A 25,260-nucleotide genomic window follows, 5' to 3' on the forward strand; every position below is an offset into this window, starting at 1 on the left:
ACTTCTGCTGTGAAAAGCAGGATATTACCCCAAAGCAGGATATCCTTAAGGATGCAGAGGATTTTGTCAGCATTCTGAAATACGTGGATCAGCAGTCCCTAATGCTAGCGCATTGTTCTGCTAGAAGAAAAACACTTAAGCAGACATTTTGTACAATTGTGTTGTATTTAGAAATAAGCTACAACTTTCCGACTGATTCCAAGTGGTCTACAAATCACAGTTGTTGTTCCCTTATACAGTGTTTAGCGCAATCATTCTAGCATAATTTTTACATCTGGCATTACTTATTACACACACACACACGCACGCACAAATACTTAAAAAAATAAGTTATACTTTGAGCAACTACATCATTTAAAAAGATACAAATACAGTTGTTAGTCTGAGTTTTTTCTTTAAAAAAATCAAAATAGTAGTTCTTACATACTTCATAGTAAGTTTGTCCAATTAAGGGAGAACATGTGAAAACAAAGGAATCTGTAATCAAAACATTAATCACATTAGGAATGTTATGGCAGAATGCTCTGTAGTCACTCCACATGCATTCTGTTTCACAGAGAATGGGTGACCATTTTGCTCCAAGAGGAATGTTAATGATTAGCGTTAATAAGAGAAGTCAAACTGTTCCGCCTCAATAATCACAGAAACTTTAGTTATGGAGCAACAAGGTGGAACAACAAGGTGTGTTCCACTTGAGGCATCTTTTTCCAGAGACACAAGTACTGTAACGTGTGACATGTGAAGAAATACAGACAAATCTGAATGACTTTCGGCTTTATGCATGTTGCAGGCAAATTGTATTCGTAGGAATAACTTCATAATTACCTTACTGTAAGCTGGAAGAAAGGCTTTAGGAGTCAAACAGGATTGTTGTTAAAAATACAAACTAACTTAAGCATCTGTGGACAGCTTGAGAGTGAACAGTAAATAAACGCAAATTGCAATTTTGCATTCATTAGTCAAAGCAAAAGAATCTGCTGTTTTGGTCCATTTTAATCAATCACAAGAGATGCTAAGGCAGTTTCCAGATGCCCCATTAGAGACCTGAAGCCTGCAGTGGAGGGTGCTCTATTGATGAAAGGCTTTTAGTTCTTTGTGTGATAGCTGTAATTTCATGTCTTTGTACATATCTGCCAAGAAGACTTTACCCACAGATAAATGTGGTGCCAATAATAATAGTATTCCGTTTTCCATACCACATTACAGTTTCCTTTTTTTTTTAAAAAAAAAAAAAAAATGAAAATAGGTTATGTGTTTTGGAAAATTCTGTCAGTTAAATGAGTAAGGATCAAGTCAGTAAATATATTGCCAAACAAGGCAGTGATACTGTAATGTAAGAGCAATTCCCAACTTAATTTCTTTCGTTTTTGTCACAGCTGTGGTAAAATAGGTCAGTAAAATAAAATGACAACAGCTGTTGGATTATTATTATTATTATTTAAGAAAAGGTCAGCATACAGCAAGTGGTTAGGATTATCCAGACAATTCAAGATAGCAAAGCTAACTTTCTGCATAATAGTCAAACAGTACCATGTTCTCCAACCTCTATTCATCTCTACATCAGGAGCTAAGTGTCATCCTAAATATTCTCATCCCTTGTAAAAATATTGGCAAGGTTCATAAGAGCATTGGGTTTACCTTGGCTCAGGGAAATGTCTGAGAAATCAATAGCCAATTAAATGTTACCTAAGCTATTTCAAAAGCCATGCCTCCTGAGTTCTGGAAATCAGGATATGTCCTATGGTTATTGATACTAAATTATTTGCCTCAGTATCCCCTCCCTCTCCCCCACTCTGGTTACCATTATATTTTATGGAGCAATTGCTTAAAACAGTATTGCAGATCAAAGCAAAGTAGCTTGTGTTATTTCACAAGCGGCAACCAGCTGTGAAAGAGAGTATGTATAGTGAAGTGATGTACACTCTGTTTGCATTTTTAACATCACTTCCACTATGAAAGAAGCTTTTGACGGAGGCCTTTTGCTTTTCCTTTCACAGCTCATCCAAAAAATTCATGCACTCAGGTTTCTTTGCTTTCTTGCTTAAATTCTGACAGGTTTTCCATCAGAAACAGATGGAGAAATAGCTTAATGCACAGCAAGCAGAGCCGTTTTGGAAGAAACAGAATTAAGATGTTGTACAATTTTCTTGCTTAGTTTGAAAAGGGACAGAAGATGCAGGATGAGTTTGATAGCTGACCCATAGGAATAAATCTTCTGCCCAAGCCCAAGAGTACTTTTTGTTTTCTGTTTTCAAAAATTCCAAGCATAAATTAAACTCAGGATTCACTTAAGTTTTTTCCTCCTGAGTTTGTAACAGAATATAGGTTTAGTTCAAACTTGTTCAATCAGCAGTTTAGTGGGCAAAAAGGAAGGAATCCGATGTATAAATAGCTACTTGTCTAACATAGGAAAGTTAGCACAATGTTAGTATATTTTGAATTTTAATTTTCCAGTCATGCACAAAAAACATTCGAACTACAAGATTATTGTAGACTTGAGGAAAGGTACAGAATGGAGCACACAAAAAAGACAGTAAATTCTAACTGTACACATTTTGAAAGCCTCAGATTATTTCTGCACAAACCTTAGAACTGTCCAAAAAATAGCTAGTGGAAAGCCCGAAGAAGACTAGCCCTTCCAGCTAATCTGGCAGAAACTAGGTTCACTGATAGAAGAGAAGAATATCTGTAGCTCAGGGCTGAGCGGTGGGGTGAATGGTGGGTTCCTTGGTGCTTCTCTGAGCTTGGTTGTTTTCTTGCAGACATTTCATTACCAAACTAGATAACCACATCAGTGCTAGAAAGCAGAAGGTTTTGCTCTCTTTTTATTTATTAGGGTCTTATCCTGCCAAAAAAGACAATCAAAAAGTCAAAAAAAGAAACCTAAAGACTAAAACAGCTCCTCGCCAGCAATTAATACACAGATGATCAGAAATTAACACCAGACTAACAATGAAGAAATAAAGAAAAACCCCAGTCCAGGAACTACCACCTCAGAGAAACAAGCTAATAGCAAACAACAGCCTAATCAAGAAACCACAAAGACCAGTCCCACCAACACCGACAGGGCAAGAGAACAAATGTCTGCAAGAAAACAACCAAGCTCAGAGAGCACCAAGGACTCCATACTAGATGTGCTCTCTACACCCTGCAAATATTTTAGTGACTGAATGGAACAAAATGTGAAAGTCTTTCATCCAAGGCTAATAGTAGCCTTGACATGTTTAATAAAACATTGTTTCTTTCCTCGTGAGAGCATTTGCCAGCAGAATAAATTGCAATCAAGGTGCTACATTTTCACTTCCATATATTGTTAGCAAAAGTGTAGACTCTTAAGATTAAAGTCAAGAACGTTTGCTAGATAATACAGAAGAAGATAAAAAGAGATAGCCACAAAAAAGTACTGTAAAATGCCATTTTCTTTTACAGTCACCACCAGCTTCCCCATTATTGGGTTTAAGTGAGAAAAAAAACAGCTTATCCCTGTGAGCATTTTCATTTACACCTATAAAACAGCAAGGAATTCTCTAGCAAAAGCATTATGGTAGATGAAAACCCTGTGGATTTCATGACATCTCAGAATTTGTTCCCATATATTTTGCAAAAGATACTCAGGTTTCCCAGCAGCTCTGTGTGCTATAATCACACTCTTAGTTCCAGTTGAAGGATTTACTGTAAAGCAACCATTCTTTGTTAACCATGGCATGAACATGGCTTAATTTCAGGTAAGTCCTTTGCAGCGGCTCACTAAATATACTAGGAAATGAGATTTGTTGAAGCTCAGAGTTCAGTGGTGAGTAAACATTTCTGCTGTGTAGTATCTTCAGTAACCGGACTGAAAAGAAAAAATATATATATATATACATACATAATCTTGGGTGGATGATGAACAGAAAGCCCATTTTGGAATCATACTGACTGATGTTAACTTAATGGTCAAGTGGAAAGCAAACAATTCCAAACAAGTTGTGATGTCATCTAGAATTCCCTGTCTGGGAAGGAGCTATAGGTTTTAAGCAGAATCTCCCTGAGGGATGCTTATCTCATCATGTAACCCAGGGGTAGTCAACCTTGGCTCTTTTATGACTCGTGGACTTCAATTCCCAGAATTCCTGAGCCAGCTTAGCTTAGCTGGCTCAGGAATTCTGGGAATTGGAAGTCCAAGAGTCATAAAAGAGCCAAGGTTGACTACCCCTGATGTAACCAAAGGAGATATCCACAACCTACTCCAGGTGGACAATATTTTGGGGGGAAATGCAATCAATTCTCTGGCAGGAGGGAAACGAATCAAGAAAGCTACATGCCTGCATTGGTGGGGTGGAAAAGAGCAAAAGTTCTCCTCCAACCTCTGTGCAGGAGGGCAACCAAGGCAAATGCTGGATGGGTGGTCTTGGAGTAAGGGTTGGTTGGGTATCTCTAGCCTTTCATCCTTAAGCCTCAACCCTGCAGCTACACAAGGTCATCCAATATTCACATTACCTTTCAAAAACACTGTAATGTGAGTTTATGATACACAGAGGAAGTACAGTTTAAAGGGTACTTATGAACAGGGAGCTCTTTGTATCATATCCCCAATGACATCCCACCTTTAAAAACATCTTAATGAAATTACTCACTGTAAATGGAACATCAGATATTTTCTGTAAAGTGATGAACATTGCTAAACTTGAGTCACAAAGACGACCAGAAAATTACTAGTGAAACTTGGTAGACTTAACAGACTGCTTGGGAATTGCAACATAGTATAGTGTTCACAACCCCTAACAGAAGAACTGGATTAGTAAGAATCCAGTAAGTATTGTTTTGTAGAAATTATATAAGATATGGACAGAAGTTATACCATAATCTAGAACTTGTACAATTCCTTCAGCATTCTACTGTTCCTCAAACTGGTGTGCTCTTAAGCGTTGTAGACTTGTCTTCCCACAACAACCAGCTGGCTGGAACATGTGGAAGATAACAGGCAGGGGAAGGGAGGGTTGTTTTAATTTCACAAAAAGAAAATCCTTACCTGGGTGTGATTTCAGAGGGGTACAATGGAGGTGATGAGTCAGTAACCAATGGGGCTTCAGTGTTTGTTTTAGTTGTCTTAAGAGATAAGGCAACATCGTTCCCCAGAGGTCCATTTGAAGTCAGTCCACTCTATAAAGAAAACCAAAGGAAAGTCAGAAAGGTGATTTAAGTACAGTCGTTTTGATATGTGTCAGCAAATGTACATGTCTATCAAAGTTGTTGCAAATGCCACAGCAGAAAAGGATTGATATGTGAAATAAATGCTCAATTTATCCCTTGCCCCTGAATTCTTTCCTTCAGGCTACCTTCTCCTTCGCAGCTTTTCTTTCTGATTGGTGAGATACAATGGTTGGGACAATGACCAATCTGCATTGGGATAATGGCCAAGATAAAATTTAGAAAAACCGTTAACAGGTAGGACACATCAGAAGGGGATTTTCTGGGAGTGAAATATGGCATCCAAAATACGCAGCATCAAACGTTTTAGCATCATTTTCAGTTTTGAGAGATGGTTAGGGAAGGAGCAAAATGAGTTCTTGAATCTCAAAAAGACTTACCATACCCATTAAAAACCTCCCAAATTAGGGTGACACCTAGTTATACATTTGGAGTGTAGCTTTGGAAGTATAGTGCAAAGCATGATGTAGCCCTTGAACTGGTCATCTTCAATCACTCTTTAAGGGAGAAAGTAGCCTGGAAACAGGTCAGAATATACAGATCCTCCAAACAATTCTGGATTAGTAAGGGGAATAATTTTCAATCATAACCACAAGGAAGGAACTTGACTGGAGAATAGAGGGGGAAGTCCTGCCTTTTTCAGAAGAATTAAGGACCACTTCTAGGTGGCAGTTCGAATGTTTGATAAAGCTGAAAACGTTTACTATCCACCATGCAATAGAAATGACAGATTTTTCGAAACTATATAAATCAATACTAATTTGTGCCACTTTTAACAACAGTTGGAATGACTGTTACTAATAATAAGACATGGACATAAGAATATGAAAATTAATTGTTTGTGAGGATTATTCAATAACTTACTGGCACCAGCCACCTGGGCGCAATTATTGGTGAAGATACCTAAAAGTAAAAGAAACATACAAAACTCATAATATTGTACTATAACCTTATTGGCCAAGTGTCATATCAACTAAACTGATCATGACACAAGCTTTACTGAAAGTAAAAAAAGAGTTAGGTAGAGACAATGGAAGTACTAATTACATTTTTAAATTATACAATGAAACAGCTACATTTTAATTTTTTACTCTTACCTGAGGCGTGGCTTCTGTGAAGTCAATTAAATTCTTCGTCTGTGATGTCAACAAAATCTCCATGCTCTCGGAGGAGCTCTGAAAAATGGAATAGTTAAGTTACGCTCCATCACAGAGAAAGTTGCAGAATGCTTTGTAAGGTTTCATCCATGTTGGAAAAAGCCGCAAGCTTGTGACTGATGTTTAGGAGTGCTGCCCAATGGCATTTTGTTTCACTTTACCATACACATTTTAGTCTCTGATAGAGTCACAGTAGGAACTGAAGCCATGCATTCACTCATTTATTTATTAGATTTATAACCCACTTTTATTCTGTACAATTTAAGGCAGTATATAATTGACTTCCTCCTCCTATTGTCCCTAGGACAACCACCCTGTGAGGTGGGTTGGGCTGAGAAAGAGTGAATTGATCCTGTGGTTAAGGGAGGGTTAGAACTCATGATGCTCCGGTCTCCACTCCTTAATCGCTACACCAAACTGGTTCTTGAGTCTTTTTAACACAGAAAACACACATTGGTGGCCTTAAATTACATGTAAAAACAGTTTTTCTATATTTCCCCCCACAATTTTATAAAGTAACTGGCAGTTCAATCGTTGTAAAATGCCTTTAAAAACAGGATTTGCTTGTAATATAAATTCATACGAATGGCTTCCTCCTCCTACTGTGCTTCTCACCATTCTAAACTGATTAATAGTTTATGACTTTAATTAATATTTTAATATAACATCAGGTTTTTATTGCCAATTCCAACATTTTTTCTCACAATCTAAAGGTTCTATACATAATACCAAATTATGGTTTAACGAAGGGAAGACCATATATTTATATTTGGGATAATCTTTAAGAGCCTTTATATTGGAAAGAGTGGAATCTGTCTAGATTGGAGACAAGGAGGACTTTTCTTCCCTTCCCTAGCCTTTTTTCCTTCTCTTGATAGTGAAAAAGATCTCATTTGCCAAGATCTCATTTACCATTTTCATAATCCCCCCTGTGCCTGCGTGCAAAATTGGGAGACAGGGACACACTCAGAGGTTGCACAACTCATTTTTAATATTAAACTCTAAATATTATTCTGTCCCGGGAATGTATCCCAGGAACCAAGTTTTAAATCACTGCTCTGTTTAATACAAGCTATTTGCCTGGGATTTCTCATCTTACGCTTCTAAAGACCCACACTGCTCCCCACAAAGATGTAACATACCTTTATAAGAACATCCTCTACTCTAGGAGCCAGATCAGTAGGATTCGCACAATCGTTGGAGTCAGGGGCAGTAGTATTCTCCTTGAATTCATTCCTGGAAGATGTAAACAGACCATCCATGAAACAGAGCATGGGTGAAGGAACTGCTGTCATTTGCAATTCCTTCCTGGAGGCAATGGCAGCCTCTGAAATCAATGCCATATGACCTGCTGACCTCAGCAGCTTCGGTCCAAATAGTTTGTCTTCCTGCTAAGCCATACTCTGCCCCTGAGATGGGAATGGGACAACTGGCCACAGCCAGCTCGCCGTGGGCTAACTCACTGCAGGACAATTTAAAAATTCTACCTAATTATTTAAAATAAATAAAAAAAATATTTTAACTTTTGCCATTCACATTTCATTCTGTCTCTCCTTTTGCATCCTTTCTTTAATGATTCCATTCCACCATTTCTTTGATATTAGCGAGTTGTCCTGCAGCAAAATGTCATAGACCAGGGGTAGGCAACCGTGGCTCTTTTATGACTCGTGGACTTCAACTCCCAGAATTCTTGAGCCAGCCATGCTGAGGAGAAAGGGAGAGGTTTCCAAGCTGAGCCATGCTGGCTCAGGAATTCTGGGAGTTGAAGTCCACGAGTCATAAAAGAGCAAGGTTGCCTACCCCGTCATAGACTCCCCCCCCCCCAGGCACAGTATGGTGATAGGGGAACTTGCTTAGTTTAGGGTTCAATTGGCACATCCTTGCCAGAATCCGTGATTCCACTAATCTCCATGCTTTCAGTGATCAAGTAGAAGGAATAAACAATATACAAATAAACAGCCAACTCTCTAGCAGAGTGACAGAAAGCACTTCTGCTACAAGGAAGTCCAACAGACTAACTACTAGCCTACTATTCCAAAAGTAAAGAGCTGATTCATATAAATTCATATAACCAATAAATGTTTTTAAATTATTCTGGAATTGCATTTCATTCTCATGTTAGAGCGTATCTTGATCCTGCTCCTGCCAACTGTGAACATTCACTTATATGTAACTTCATTTTACTAATTGGAAAAACAAAGGTTCAGGAAGGGGTCTTTCTTTTGCCAATTCAACAAGAAGCAATATTCAGTAGAGGGGCACACATCCCCTACTCATGTTGAGAGCGAAACTAGGCCAAAAGTCTGGCTGTTTGGTTTCCCAAAGAAAAGCAGAACCCCTAACTTGACTGAAATTATCAGAATTAACCAAGTGAGCCCTTCAAGTGCTCCATATGCTATTCTTCGATTATTGTGTCCCAAATTTTCATGCATTCCCATTTTCCGGTGGGAATAACACCCCCCTCCTCCAATTCCCACAAGAGGACTTACAGAATGAAAGCATTGGTGACTGGGATCACTTTTAGTCCCTCTCGTGGTTCCTGGCATACAGGACTGAGGGTTCTCAGGGGGCTGTTTTTCTCCTTTCCTGATGGAAGAACGCTTCTAAATCACGCAGAGCCCAAAAAAAAAATGTAACAATTGAGGTCTTTTCCATTGTTGCCAAGAACATTCTTTCATCATTAAAAAAAAAAAAAAAAAAAACAAAGCAGTTTGGAACTCTCTTAATGCAAACCATTTCCTGGAAATGTTTTGTCATCATGAATATCAGTATTGAGGCAAGAAAAAGGAAAGCTAATAATCAAGGAAAACGGCAACTGGGTAAGCACATTTGCCTCATGTTTTTGTGTTTTTCTGCCAGACGTCAATACAAGGAGAAGGTGTGTGATGCCACACAGCTCTCGAAGTAGTGCTTAGGAGTGCAGCATTACGATTGGAGAGATTTAGATTTGCATCTTTTAGTGCTCTCTCTCTCTCTCTTTCATACACACACATCAACTTTAATCACAGCTTTATTAAAATGAAAAAGGATGTAGGGAGTTATATCAGTAGCTCTTGAGTTACAAGGGCAATCGGGACTGGAATTTCTAACGCTTAGCCATGGGTGTCCAACTCGCCACGTCACGTGACATGTCGCGACATATCATGACCCTTTTTGCATTGCCAGCAATGGGGTGGGCGCGGCTTCGGTATGATGAAACCAGCCCACGGGCTGGCAGTTTGACACCCCTGTGCTTAGCAATGTAATCCTGGCTGTTCCAGTTGCAACTTGAGTGACAGCTGCAAGTGTGAGGGTGGGTACTATGGGACAGGTACTAGGGAACACAGGGTGGAGGAGGTGAGTGCCCAAGCATGTGTTAAGGAGCACAGGTAAGTGCCAAAGGTGGGAGTGCAGCAGTGGAGGCCGCGGAGTGCTGATCATAAATGTGGGCTGGCCTGAACTTCATAGGTCCATTGTTTCAGCACCACTGTAACTCTGAACAGTCACTGAATGAATGCATGTAACCCAAGGACTATCGGTATGCCATATCTCTATATTCTGAGACTATTTTTTTCCAACTTCTGATAGAAAAATGCCCAAGAAGGGGGTGCAAGGCATGGGAATTTACCATCAAACCTTCTTGAACAACAGAGTAATGTGTCCCAATGAATTTGTTTTCTGGCTGGATAGGAATATTCAGTTTTCTAGAATCTCAACTGAATAAGACACAAGGCCTCCTTTTAAAGGACTAAGCAGAAACAAGACTAAACCACAACAATGTGAGTTGGATTAATAATGTTGTCAGAAATATTATCCTGCAGGCATTTTAAAAACCACTAATATCAGTTTTACAAAACTTTGTTACAAGTGATTTCTTCCATTATTAAGTGGGTATAGGAACCTGCTCACACCACAGAGCAGAAATCTTCAGCACATTTCAAGCTCCATATTGATACCTTCCAGCTGTTTCTTGAACATTGTTGTTCTTACTGCAAGATACATTTCCCTCTCTCACTACCTAAAAGAAAACAAACACAATTACATCTCAAAACATTAATTTTATTGAGGATATAATCTAAAACCCATTTTTTTCCTGACAGATCAAAGGCAATGGAGCCTAACATAACAGAAGTGCCCTTCTCTGCCACTTCTTATAAGATAAGATAACTTTTATTGTCATTTTTTTTACTGTGGGCACAACGGCACACATCAAAAATGAAATTTAGTTGCCCGCTCTCAAAGTGAAACACAAACATAACACACAGCTAAAACATACTATATACAACATATGAATAGACCCACACCCCTACGTATACATAATAAATAAATATTAAATACTGTCTATCTAGAATATATGCATTATACCACTGCAGACTGTAACGTGTATCCAGGTTTTCTGTTCTCATTGTGTCTGGATGGAGAATGTTCTGGATAATAGAAGACTGATTATGATGCCTCCAGTGTCTAGGTCAGCGGTTCTCAACCTGTGGGTCACGACCCCATTTGGGGTCGAACGACCATTTCACGGGGGTCGCCAAACGTGATTCGCCATTTTTTTCGTCAGCCGGCGCAGGGGGCGCCGTCGCGCATGTGCGCCGTGCAGGGGGCGCCCCCGCGCATGCGCGCCGCCTGCTTATGACCGGGGTCGCCATATAAAAAGGTTGAGAACCACTGGTTTAGGTGGTAGACATTGGGATAAGAAACAGCAACCTCTTTCTTTACTCTATAGCAGTGATGGCGAACCTTTTAGAGACTGAGTGCCCAAACTGCAACCCAAAACCCACTTATGCATCGTCGAGTGCCGGATGGGTGTGGCCTATTGGCTGGGTGTTGCCAATTGGGTGGGCATGGCCAATTGGTGGGTGTGGCTGCAGTGGTAATGGCAGACTGGGTGGGACTAAAAAGTTCATTCAATCAATTCCAACTTTGCAAGATCTTTTTTTTCCCGCAAGAAGTTGAAATTGACTGATGGAAACTTTTTTTTTTTTTGCATATGGCGGCGGAGGCCTAAAGCGAAAAGGTTTTATAAAACCCAGCTGAAGGCCTAGGACTGGGGCGACGGTGCGTGTGCCCACAGAGAGGGCTCTGAGTGCCACCTCTGGCACCCGTACCATGGGTTTGCCACCACTGCTCTATAGCAATAAATTAAAACTAGAGAAATTGGCCGAGCCCGGCTGTTTCTTGCTTTTTTTCAGTATGGAATGGGAGAACTCACTGCGGCTGGCTTACCTCAACCAACTCACCACGGAAAACTCTCAGTGGGATGACTCAATGCGAGATATTATCAATGAAATGTTGAAAAAAAATGATGGAATGGAATCATTAACGAAAAGATGTTAAAGGAGGGAGAAAATGAAATGAGAATGGTAAAAAAATAAACTAATGTCAAAGAAACAGTGGTGGATCAGAGTACGTTTATCTCGCGTTGAAATGTCTCGCGTCAAGTTGTCCTGCATCAAGCTGGCTGCTTTGAGTTGTCCTGGGCAGGTTATCTGACACTGAGTTGGCCAGGGTGAGTTGGCCATGGCAAACGGTGTTAAGACTCTTTTCAGCAAGCCTTGGAATGTTTCAGAGACAAGGCTGAATATACCGGTGGCAATTTTTCTCTAGCACAGGCCTCCTTCCTTAGATCTGGATGATAAGATGCCTCTCCTCTAACTTCTATTTCTGAGAATTCAACAGAAAAAAAAATGCTATGACCCCATCCAACCATTCTCTTCAGCCATACTCTCAGATCTACTTAAGCCTCCAGCAGTGTAACACATCCTTCTCCCATGTACTGAGAAGACACTTAATCATGTAGAATAGATGGAGGGAGAGGACTTCTATCAACACATCTGTAGGGGTTAGAAGATTATGAACAGGCTCTGCACAGGTGTTTAAATTATCTTACTAATGATAAACCAAGTATCAATACTGACTCAAAGTATAACAGAAAATTGATGTTAGTTTTCTATATTAAAAAGCATCACTACCGAAGCAAAATTCTTACTTTGTGCCCTGCCTCCACCTGGGCCTTCAAAATATTACTTTTAATGTCCGGAGGCGACCTCATAGAGGTGTTCACAGGGCTCTCAATTACATTGTTCAGGCATTTATCTGTCAATTTCACAACTTCCTCCTAGAAATAAACAAAACTACATTCATAAACAGCACTCCTCATTAGGCGAACAGTCAACACATGAAAAGAATTAATACAGCTTCCACAACCAGCACATAAATATATGTATTACATATGCTTTGGGCCAGGACTCTGCCTTATTACGAATTTCCATGTGAAATATAGGATGATTAGCACTAAAACTATTCCAGAACACTAACTATACTAAGGAGATAAGACCAAGCCATTGTGTGCATTAACAGAGTAAGATATCTATGTGTGGCTCTTTTCCCCACTAACTAAAGAATTTTGGTATCTAATTTTATAGGTAATATCTCAGTTTTTAATGAAGATAACAGCTTCCTATAAAATAAGGAATGTTTTTCTTTCAATTCATATCTAGCACAAAAATACTAGATAAGCAAATAATATTTCTTAACTTTTGAATTGGATATATATATATATATATATATATAAACTAGACAAGTGCTATGGCTAAGAAACTTAACGCAGGTGGAACATACTCAAAATGCTTACAAAACAGGACTAATTTATAGCTGTACTTATCTGCTACGCAGTTCTATAGGCAATGTACTCAGCCCCTTTTGGTCTATGGAGATTCTCAGTCATCTAGGTCACAGTTGTCCCAAAGATGCTTTTTTACAAGACAACTGGACTTTCTTGTTTTAATTTGAAGACGTTTCGCTTCTCATCCAAGAAGCTTCTTGGATGAGAAGCGAAATGCCCTCAAAGAAAAACAAGGAAGTCCAGTTGCCTCATGAAAAAGCATCTTTGGGACAGCCTCTTTTGGATTTTCTAAATTTTTCCATATACTTCACAGTCTATGTTATCAAAACTTCATTTTACTTATTTACTCAATTTGTGTAGCTATAGGCCTTAGTGAAAAAGACAGCCTGAGTGAATAAACAACATCTGAATTGAGTGTTTGTTTATGTTTACCAAGTCATTCAATGCCATTGTGAACAACCCTTAATATTCAGTAATTGGTTGAATTGCCTTTAGGTGTAATTAACTTCAGCCAAATCTGTTCTGTAAATTACTGATCACTGCCTCACCTCAGGAATTATGGCCCATAATTCCATGGTCAACAACTTCTACTTAGTAACATTTGAGGTTTTTATAGCATTAACTCCTCATTGGGATCCTTTTATAGTATCTCTATGGGATTTAGGTCTAGACTTTGAGTTGGCTAATCCATACTATTAAATGTATTCTACATCCATTCTCCTACAGTTTTTTGGTATGCTTGGGAACACAGTCTTGGTGTATGGCCAATTTGAACTTCAGTTTCAGCACAAATAGCTTGTAGAATTCCAATTCAAAGTAGAATTTATCTTTTTTTCCTAAAGCAGCAAAACATTTCCAAAAGATGACACTGCCACCTCCATGCCCAAGCACTGGTATAAAGATTCTTTATTGCAAAATGTGTGTTGGGTTCCACCAGGCATAGGATAAGAAGTTCCACTGTCCATAGAATGTTCCCCCTGGAATGCAGAATGTGATCTAGGTGGGTTGGGATGAGCATCAGCGTTCTTCTTAATGAGCAATGGCTTCCATCTTGCTACTTTCTCAGGAATTGATTTTTATCTAATACCTTAGCTATATTGAGAGAGATCTGCAGATTGTTCTGATTTTTGGGGGGGCGATTTCCTGAATTATTTTTATATCATAACTTTTGAGCGATTTTGACAGATAAAGTACTGCTTGGAACCTTCACTATTATAAATCTTAGCATTGCAAGAATATAATTTTGCTTGTGGACTGTTAAAGCCCCTTAGCATTTAGAAATCATTTTGTAACTTTTCCTAATTAATATCAATGGTTTTTAATGGAGTTCTTCATAATTATATTTGGAAAGGGGCATGACATGCCATAAAACTGTGTGGTAAGAATCTCACTGTGATGATGAGAGCCAACATTTGTGAAATTTATGTAGAATAGGGTTGGCCTATATTGGTTCTGATTGTTTACTGAAATGTTTACATAACTGGCCCTAATTAACATCTTGACTGATTAGGGAGAGGCAACTATTTTTTTCATATTGGCAGTCTGCTAATAGATAATTCAAATGAAGCACTAAATCCGAAGAATTTGAACTTCTGATGACATCCAGTGAAAATAATATGCAAATGTTTGAAAATTCAAACTGTGCATCGGGCAGGATTGATTAAATCAAGTTTCAGCATATCAATGTATATCCCAGAAAGATATTTTCCAAGTTGTCTATTCAGCATTCATATGTAAAATATAATTCTTTCCTGTATTCATTGCTATATTATATGGCTGAAATTAATTCTTATATAAATTTTTTGTCCTGAAAGAAACAGAATTAAGATTTTTAATTATTCTCCATCTGAATCTTCCTCAACAACACTGATTTAAGTTTCACTCCAAATCTGTTTTCATCACTACTTAAGCAAGGTTGGGCAGAAAGGAGAAAAAAAAAGTTATGCTCCCATTACTTATTTATTTTGTTTAGTTTTCAAAATTTATCCTCCTGCTTTTATAATCAAATGAATGAATACTTGTTAATTATGGATTCATATATCATAATTCAGTGCTTGAAGCACATATTTAATGTCTTATAAGGCCTTTTCCTTTAGAGATTGCCATCACTTAATAGAGCTAACTCAGCAAGGTGAACTATCTCATCTCACAATAAATATATACTTGTCTCAAATGACAGGAAGCAGTATTTTTCTTAGGTAATTATTTTTTCTAAGGAGAAAAGCACATGTCAGGTCAGATCTCCCTCCCCAAAACTGCCTAGTGTTTATTTTAGCCAAGGGCATTAATCCTACTTTAGCTGACTGTCACAGCACTTAAGCGCAGGACCAAGGATGCCTTGAGGTGCATCCAGAGAAAGTGTATCATGCAGTTGTCTGGCCTCATCCACAGTCTCATTCTTATACTTACTTATAAACAGTATGATTGCTGAGATAAGCTCAGATTCCTTAATTACTGTATATTAGAGTATTGCGTTTTAGGAATACAACGAGAAGTAGAATTTTAATCTTTTATACTGAAAGCTTTTAGAAATTAGCTAAACTTCTGACACGCAAGAAAAACTGTCCTTGACTCTCTTGTGGTGGTCCCGAAAGACTTTTTTCGATGTGCTTCTCCAACTTTCTGCATGCCAATATAGCTTAAGCTTGTTCTTTCAAACAAATTTTTCCACCTACTGCTCATTACAGAATGTCCTTTAGAAGAGATGCTGATATAGATACAGAATATTACATCTTCCTAAAGACATGGAAAATATAGTGAAGCCAAGCTTTTATCATTCCCTGCATTCCAGAAACAAAAGGGATTGGAATGCCTATCTAATTAAAAACTAATTGCTCCCTTCTGTGCCAGCATACCCTTCACGAGCTTGGCACTGCCAATCTTGTAGACTTTCAATCTATCAAACATAGTCACTAAGCTGCAAAACATAGCAGTTTTTATCTCGCATGAAAAAAAAAAACATTATGGGAAACAGCAAATATATACAAAAACCCTGACCCGCCCATATTTCTGGGAAGAGAAAGTATGCAATACCTGCTTGCTGACATTTATGTTTATATTGGACTGGGAAACCAATACGGGAGTGAACTCGGCTTCCAGGTCTTTCAGTTTCAGGGATGGTTCATCAACTAGAAGAGAGGAAGAAAGAAACTGGACATACAGTACCCCAGATTGACATAAAGCTCTAAAAACTGTTGGCATTTCATCCTGACATTGCTTTCACAGTAAGAATAGATTTATCTTATCTGTAACTACTATTTTTTCTTATGCTCTCTATACCAGTGGTTCTCAACCTGTGGGTCGGGACCCCATTTGGGGTTGAACGACCATTTCACGGGGGTCCCTGGCACCCGGTGATGTATAAGTGGTTGGGGGTCACCACAACATGGGGAACTGTATTATGGGGTCGCGGCATTAGAAAGGTTGAGAACTACTGCTCTATACAATCACAGTTAAGAGGTACCTGTAGCTACATTGTCTGAAAATCTTTGTAAAGTTTAATATTTTTACATAGCTAGTAGGCTGGAAGAGATAATTCCAAGTGAAGCTTGAGAGTTTTGGAAGCTTTCAGTCATTACAGGGACAATATGTTGCTACTTACAGGACCGGGGAGGAGAATAGTAACTTATGACAAAAGAGGTTTTAGGCAAATAAGTTCCTTGGGTAATGCCTGCACTTCCCTGAACAAAGGATTGTGCAAGCTGGTAAACTGCAGAGCAATTATGGAAATTACTGTTAAATGCTACTAAAACAAAAGCATGGGGGGGAAATAAGAAATTGTAGCAATTGTCTGAACAAGCAGCAATTGTCTGAACTAAGGAAGGGAAAGAAGGAGAGAGATTGCTTGCCAATTCGTTTTTTGGAATATCTGGAATCAATCCATGGTCAACGGAAACCGTTAGTTATATTAAAAATGCTTATTTCATAATGTAAGACCACATCAGAGACTACAGTAGTTGTAACCCACTCGGTCTACCAATAAAGTGATCCAAGTGACTCACTACCCATGGTGCCTTACCAACAAGATTTATTTTCTCAGAGGGCTGTTCCTTTGTATCATCTGCCCCTTCCAATGTTTCACCTGATCCTCCAGCAGGAGGAAAACCAGCAGCACTGTCAGTACAAGGGTCCAACATTTCTTTGTGATCAAGCAAATCAGCAGTCAGAGGCACGCTGCATAGGCTAGGAAAAGGAAACAAGACTTTTAGAAACTCAAATAAATCTGGTATATTAATATGCCTTTAAATTGATGGTTACACTCCTATCAAATATATTTTTTTTTAAATGATGACAACCTATACAAAAGGTTCTTAGCATTTAAACCAGGGGTTGTCAACCTTGGCTCTTTTATGACTCGTGGACTTCAACTCCCAGAATTCCTGAGCCAGCTGTGCTGGCTCAGGAATTCTGGGAGTTGAAGTCCACGAGTCATAAAAGAGCCAAGGTTGACTACCCCTGATTTAAACGATGTTTCTTTTTTTCTCTCTCTCTCTCTCAAGTAAGGAGCCATACAGCTGAAGGCGTTTGTATATTTTATATTATATTTTAACTATTTCTAATTGCATTTAATTTGCTTAGAAACTAATGTAGGTAAGTAACATACAAAAAAATTCAAATCTGAGATAGTCCAAGCTTGAACAGTTGTTCCAAAGCTATTCTAACTAATCCTTCCAGAAGGGTCTTGATGTTGTTCATTTGGAAGTATTCTGAGCAAAAATAGTCCATTTTTAGCTCAAGGCAACATTTTGAGCTCAAACACTTCCAGGTTGTTCAGAATGATGTCAAAACGTTTCCACTAAAGACATATTTTGCATTCAAAATATTTTGCATTAACCCGACTATAGATACATGTGGGAATTTAAACTGAATATGAAGACAAACCAAAATTAGAAATATTGTCATTGACTCCATTGCTACCCTGTACAGTAGTATGACAATTGCTCACAAAATATGATTGCCACAACACATAGTTGCTTCTGCAATAAAATGTGAACCACAGATGCACATTTTTGTGTATGGGTATTTTTGTAGCCCAAGCACAAACAATGGGAATTTAATTGTTTTTCAAACTTTACATATGTAATCAGAACAGAAAGCAAAAGAAATCATGCCACCACCAGAGTTAGCATCCATTAAGACCAGCGTTTTTCAACTTTGACAACTTTTAAGATGTGTGGACTTCAACTCCCAGAATTCCCCAACCAGCATATTCCAAAGGTTGAAAATCATTGAACTAGACTATCATATTTTTGGAACATTTGCTTGATCTAGTTCCAATACATGCAAGTCATTATCTTGTGTTGCTGAGCAACCCAAGAAGGGCAAAAAAACTATAAGATGCTTCCATCTTATATATGGCTGCCGTAGAATAGAAATAGATTGTGTTTTTATGCATCATATACAGTTTGCAGGTGAAGGGCTGTATCACAATGGCCGCATTGCTCCACTGTTTTTTCAAACACAGTAAAGGCTTATTACAGATTGGGATCACATCCTAGTTAACCCCAAAGTACCCAGGATTAATTCCAGGGTCAATTAATTCCACCCTGTATTGGCATGCTGTGTAAATTTAACTTTCTCTTTTGCCTGCTTGCATACAAGAACTCAGAACAGTCCTAGAGAATTAGATGGCTATAGCTGCTTTATCTCTTTGGATTTTCTTTTCAGTCAACACATATTGAGCCGAGGTGGCGCAGCAGTTAGAGTGCAGTACTGCAGGCCACTTTAGCTGACTGTGTTCAGCAGGTCAGCGGTTCAAATCTCACCGGCTCAAGGTTGACTCAGCCTTCCATCCTTCCGGGGTAGGTAAAATGAGGACCCAGATTGTTGGGGGCAATGTAAATATATATATACATTGCTTACTGGTGTACACCGCTTAGAGAGTGCTTGCACTTAAAGCGGTATATAAGTCTCATAAATAAATAAATAAATAAATAAATAAATAAATAAATAAATAAATGTAGGGAGAGGGACTGAAATGGGTAGAAAGACAAGAGAGGAAAGTGAAGCCTTCTAACTGGTCCTTGATGGTACCAGCCCTGATAAGGTCACAATGATTATTTTTTTCAACCTTTATCAATCTCCTCTATCCAGAGCATTTGCAACCAGTTGATAAGGAGTCCATTGGAGAGCTACAAAAATATATGGCACTTCTGATTGCTTCTAAAGCCTCAAATGGAAATACAGGGTCTGCGGAGGATTAAAAAGATCAAAAGGACTTCAATTCTCTTATCAAACTTCAGGATTTTGAACAGGTGCAAATAATTCTAAAATCAGAGAAATAGCACTGCATCTCTTCAAATCTCTTTGCAGTATAGAAGGAGAACCCAAAGTTTCTGACTACTGACAAAAAGCAGAAGTAACTTGTGCTGGTCTCAGAAAACAATCCAGATAGCTCTGGTTTTTCATGAGATGTTTAATTACTTTGGGTGATTAATACAAATGCTACCATTTCACTCCTCTTACCACTCAGAATTTTAAGCATGGTCTAAGCTGAGACCATGAACTGGAAAAACAATGTTTCGGATTCTCAGTGCCAACTGTAATGGTAACTACTCTGCATTCAGTTCAAATACTCAGCCTAGACAATAATTAAGATTCATCCCAAAGATGCTTTTTCAGGAGGCAACTGGACTTGTTTTTCTTTGAAGATGTTTCACTTCTCATCCAAAAAGCTTCTTCAGCTCTGACTGGATGGTGGGGAATGGAAGGATTTATATTCCTTGCAGACAGCTGTTCAAATGACCAGCTGTTTGCAAGGAGTATAAATCCTTCCATTCCCCACCCCACTTCAAAGGTTTGGCTAGTCTAAAGAAAAGAAGAAACAGGGGTGACATGATAGCAGTATTCCAGTATTTGAGGGGCTGCCATAAAGACAAGGGGGTCACATTATTCTCCAAAGCACCAGAGGGCAGGACAAGAAACAATGGTTGGAAACTGATCAAAGAGGGAAGCAACCTGGAATTAAGGAGAAACTTCCTGACAGTGAGGACAATTAACCAGTGGAACAGCTTGCCTCCAGAAATTGTGGGTGCTCCATCACTGGAGATTTTTAAGAAGAGGCTAGACAGTCACTTGTCTGAGATGGTATAAGTTCTCCTGCTTAAGCGGGGGACTGGACTAGAAGACCTCCAAGGTCCCTTCCAGCTCTATTATTATTATTATCATCATCATCATCATTATTAAAAACAAGAAAGTCTAGTTGCCTCGTGAAAAAGCATCTTTGGGATAACTATGACCTGGATGATTGAGAATCTCCATAGACAAATTAAGATTCATGGTATTTGTGTAAAAAGCCAGTGTACCTATTTACATTAGCACCCAGCATGGTTCAGCATGCTATAGACAGTGACTTTCAAAAATTTTGTGCTACCCAGATTAATGAAGGTGGAAATTAATCAAAGAGAGTGGTAGGGAGAATCTGAAACTGCAAGAATTACTAGATTTCATTAAAGGTGGATTAGGCTGCCATAAATGCTATGAAGATTTCATGTACGCTTAAAAACTCAGAAAAGTCAGACAAAATCTGTTTTGTCTGTTACTTTTGAAAATATTAGTTCTAGCAGTTATTTGGTCTGATTTTAGCATTAAGCAGCAAAGTAGCTGGGTTCACACTAAGCCATAACAGAGTTTGCTTGTGTTTAGCTTAGCAATAAATCATAGTAAAACTATGGCATATCTTATATATTTAGTTTTTCCACCACCACCATCTACACATACCTGCACTGCTTTCTTGCCATCTCATCTGGATACTTGAAAAGATCTGTGAGGAAAAAAAATGGCTCCCACAACCTTGAAACACTTTGTTTACCGACTGACAACGATTAGCAAGTGTTTTTGTTTTCCTCAAGGCTCTCCTCAGTTGGGGAAAATGAAAAATGATCTTCATGACTATGTGAATTTTTAAAGGATACTTACAGCCTTAGGCACGTATGCCAAATTACTAGTTCAGCAGTTTTTTAAATTATGCTTTTATTTGAGCATTTCTCACACCTACAGAAGCTATTGTTATATATCAATCTATTGGGATTTTGGTATCTGCCTAGGCTGGAAGCCATTTGTCCCAAGAAACACCTTTCTCAGAACTGCAATTAAGAAGATTTATTAAGAAGATTGTTAAAGCAACAAATACAAGAATTCCAGTAAAAACTTTCAAATGAGAAGTTATATATCAGGAAATTAGGGAAGGGAAGTTGTATAGGTTTTTTTTCTCTTTTGAATGGGAGGAAGCTTCTTTTTTTTATGAAGGAAGGATAGGACTGTAGCTATTGATTATTTTGGAAATGGATACTTGTCAATTTACGAACCAGCTCTCACCCAATCACACCTTGCAACCTATCAGGCACAGCAATTCTAGTACAGTAAATAAAGTAGGGTCTGATTTGGCAAAGCCTTACTAAGTTAGTGCAAAGCAGTGTTTCTCAACCTTGACAATTTTAAGATGTGTGGACTTCAATTCCCAGAATTCTGTAGCCAGCAATGCTATAAATGCTGGCTGGAGAATTCTGGGAGTTGAAGTCCACATGTCTTAAAGTTGCCAAGGTTGAGAAACACTGGTGTAAAGGAATGTAGATCTGGCTTTATGAAAAGTATGAGAGCTACGAAGGGGGAAAGCAAAGAGCAAGCTGCTAAAAGGGACTTGCAGTAAAGATCACACAGTTTTGAGTTCGAGAGAAGCAGGGGAAAGAAACTCAAAATAATTCCACTTTGATTTTGTGTAGGATGGGCAGAGAGAAACTTGAACAGGCTGTTAAAACTCTGTTAATTCTAATACATAATATGTACTCTTGGAATCCCGACCACCCTTGCTTCTTAAAAGGGTCTTCTTCGTGGAGCTGACATATCAGTCTAGAAAGCTTATACAAGTTTCTCTGTTTTACCTTAACAAAATCAAGCTGGGGTTATTTTGAGCTGCTTCTCACACTTCCTTCCATCTCCCTCTCTGTAATTTTTTTTTCTGCAAGCCCCTTTAATAGTTCTATTATAACTTTTTTAAGGCCAGATCTATCTTCCTTTACAATTAGCACCACCAAAGCAAAAGAGACATGTCACTGTTTCCTCCATCCCCACGCAAAGTGCAGTGTTGTTGTGGCTTCCATCCTACTAATATTACTGCTCCCCCATTCAAGGATATGACTAGGGCAAGTAAGGCCTTTGAGACAGAAATATTTCCAGAAAAATCTTCAGTTTTTGGTCTGAGATCTCTCGATGAAGCATCTTTCTCAGCTTCAGTGAAATCAAATCTCCCCATGCAATAGGCCAGGGGTAGGCAACCTTGGCTCTTTTATGACTTGTGGACTTCAACTCCCAGAATTCCTGAGCCAGCCATGCTGAGGGGAAAGGAAGAGGTTTCCAAGCTGAGCCATGCTGGCTCAGGAATTCTGGGAGTTGAAGTCCACGAGTCATAAAAGAGCCAAGGTTGCCTACCCCCGCAATAGGCAGACATCTTTTCAGCCTTTGGAACATCTCCCGTGTACATGAGGTAATCTCACAAGAACATGGGACTGCAACGAAAGCACTTTAATACAGCAAAATGAGATGACTTCTGCAAAACAGCGTGTAGTACCCCCACATATACAGTACATTGGTTTTCAGGTATTCAGATTTCCAATTATCAAGGGAGCTGCAGTTAAACAAGGTGAGGATAAATATAAAAATAAAACAATATATCTCATTCTGATCAGGATGCAAGCACCTTTTTAATGATGCAATTATGTACAAAACAATGAAAAAAAAATGAAAGATGAACATTGCCTAAGTATAAGCAAGCACTGGTTTTGTAGCTGATATTGTCTTATCTGGTATGCTTGAGCATAAAAGAATCGATCCCACAGGGATAGCATTACAGCATTAGACCAAGAGGAATATAGTAGAGGCAACTTTGTAGTTATTTGAATAAACCTTTTGCCGTTTAATAGATTTTTGCATTGAAACAAAGCATCTCAGAACAGAAAGCAACCTTCAAACGTCTTATTTTGCATTCCTTCACATTTCTTTGAAAGTACTTTAATATAAAAAGCATAATTTTATAACATTATTAATAGACACGTATTCAAAAGTGCAGGAGAACCAAACAGAACATTTTTTTTAACCTGCTCTGTTATATCTGCAGTAGACCTCTTTGCTCTCTTCCAAAACCCAGAAACAATTATATGGTAAGAATCATTAAATCATTGGTATCTTTCCACCCGGCGAGCAAAATATTGGCTTCTATAGATTGAATAAGTAGCTTTGTTATAAACAAGGAATCCATTTCATCTTTATCCACCTCCTCCCATTAAGAAAAGCATGTACAGATCCTTTTTTTTTTCAATGTAAAACCACCAGTGGGAAAACATCTATGTTTTAAAAGAAACATCTATGCTTTTCATTCACATTCGGATATTTTGGTATATGGGATTATCTCTTAAAGATCAAGCCCTTCAAAGCAATCATGAATCCAGAGGACGGTCAATATTTCCTTAAGATCAAAAGTCCTACAGGTCAGTCACAGTAGTCTGGAAACCAGAACCATAAGCCTGTCTGTACATTCCCGCATTCTTCACATTGCGATCACGGACAAAGTCATTGCAGTGTCTATCCACTGTGTGGGCCGAGGGCGTGGACCACATGTTCCATGCATTTCCACCACGTTGGCCGCAGTCACGAGCATCATGGGGCCTAGATTGGTTTGGGAATGGGATGGGGCACAGTTAGTATCTAGGTATAAATAAAGGGAGAGAATGGAAGATGGAAGATGCAGTTGAGGAAGTATCAGGCGAGCAAGAGCAAACTTCTTGAAGAGCAAGCACAGATTTAGAAAATGGACTTATAATTTAAACCCTTCATGCTGCTATCAGGATGGCTTTAAAATAATCTATGCAAGAATGAACTTCGAATACTTCTCTCTTTTCATCTAGCACTTTTTTATAACCAACAAATAAAGTAATAAATATATTTCTTCCATGGATTATCACATTCTACACTTAAAGCCTATAAATTTAGTGTCTACAGTATTTCCTTTGTGTATAAACACAGCAGTATATCTGTGAACTATATCAGGGGTAGGCAGAAAGTATTCCCCAGCTGTCAATAAACTGTACTCTCAGCATTGAACAAGCTGGTTAGAGCTTCTAGAAGTTAAACCTCAGCTTCAACACTCATGAACAAAAGCGAGTGCCTTATATATATAGCAGCAATGAAGCATTTAAATCATATGATAGAATGTTCAGGATTTACAGACTAATATTAACACAATAACTATGAACTATTTAAAAAAATCATTTTGAGCCTAAAGCAAGGGCACAAAATAAAGCAGTTCAACATAAAGACTGTGATTATATTTGGTGAAGGATAAGAAGCAAATACTTCATGCACAACATGCTATTTAGAATGCACCAGTATAGATTTTGCTTGTTGAACATGGCTTCTTTTATCTTACTGTACCTAAAGTCCATTTCAGGAGCATGCAAAATTAAATTTCCAGAGCTGAGTCAACCGGATAGACAAGATGGTATGTATATTTTACCTTTGGTATTTCTTGCTCCAGTGTAATAAGATAAGCCTTATTGCCTGGTAAAAGTAACTTTAATGTACTTTAAAGCACAAAGCTGTTGAAGATGTGCCAGTTTTTACTGATTAATGGATTTGGAGGGTATGATTAGCTACGCTAATGGCATTCAGATCAAAACCAAGCAGGATTGGGAGCTTTTCTTCAGCTTCCAATTTACTCTTCTCTTTTGTAACTTGATATTTGCATGAGAAACTTAATTGGAGTAACTCTGCCAAGCTATATTGAGCATTCTGTAATGTTCAGAATGAGGACTTCTCTAGAAACAAGGCGATTATCCAGTGCATGAATCCTTAAGAGACCTTTAGTATTATCATATGATCAAATGGACTTTTAAGTTATATATATATATATATATATATATATATATATATATATATATATATATATATATATATATATATATATACACGTGTGTGTGTGTGTGTATGTTTGTGTGTATAATGTTTTTATGTTTTCAATTTTAAGTCATACAATTTTCTAAATTAGCAAATCATATTTTAAAGCTAAGTGTTTTATGGGGTCCTAACCACTAACATTTTATAAAATGAACTGAATGTTTAAATCTGAGGTGCCTATTTTGATAACTAAGAGAGATCTTTCCTATCATTCACCAGACTTTTTGAAATTCTGGATTTTTCAATTATAACTTCATTAGCAAATGAGGATACAAAATTTTAATCCAAAATTAAGTTGAAACCTCACATGTACTCTTGAAAATAAATGGTTGCGCATCCTGTAGGACAGGGTCTCCAACG

At 38.2% G+C, this 25,260-nt stretch overlaps 1 protein-coding gene across 1 annotated transcript in view; it reads right to left on the bottom strand.

The window, feature by feature from the left end:
• Positions 1–146: 146 nt before the first annotated feature.
• EPB41L5 (erythrocyte membrane protein band 4.1 like 5) overlaps positions 147–25,260 on the bottom strand; it is a 75,626-nt gene continuing 50,512 nt past the window's right edge. The window contains exons 17-26 of the mRNA XM_039319359.1: positions 16,973–17,136; positions 15,988–16,082; positions 12,319–12,447; positions 10,283–10,344; positions 8,837–8,950; positions 7,490–7,583; positions 6,288–6,365; positions 6,055–6,093; positions 5,012–5,142; positions 147–3,835 (exon numbers count right to left, since the gene is read on the bottom strand). Of these exons, the coding sequence (XP_039175293.1) occupies positions 3,781–3,835; positions 5,012–5,142; positions 6,055–6,093; positions 6,288–6,365; positions 7,490–7,583; positions 8,837–8,950; positions 10,283–10,344; positions 12,319–12,447; positions 15,988–16,082; positions 16,973–17,136 (961 nt within the window). The 3' untranslated portion in view covers positions 147–3,780. The remainder of the gene's footprint in view (positions 3,836–5,011; positions 5,143–6,054; positions 6,094–6,287; positions 6,366–7,489; positions 7,584–8,836; positions 8,951–10,282; positions 10,345–12,318; positions 12,448–15,987; positions 16,083–16,972; positions 17,137–25,260) is intronic.

Source organism: Crotalus tigris, unplaced genomic scaffold (genome assembly GCF_016545835.1).
Source record: "Crotalus tigris isolate CLP2741 ecotype Arizona unplaced genomic scaffold, ASM1654583v1 scf7180000023579.1091882, whole genome shotgun sequence".
Lineage (NCBI taxonomy): Eukaryota > Metazoa > Chordata > Lepidosauria > Squamata > Viperidae > Crotalus > Crotalus tigris.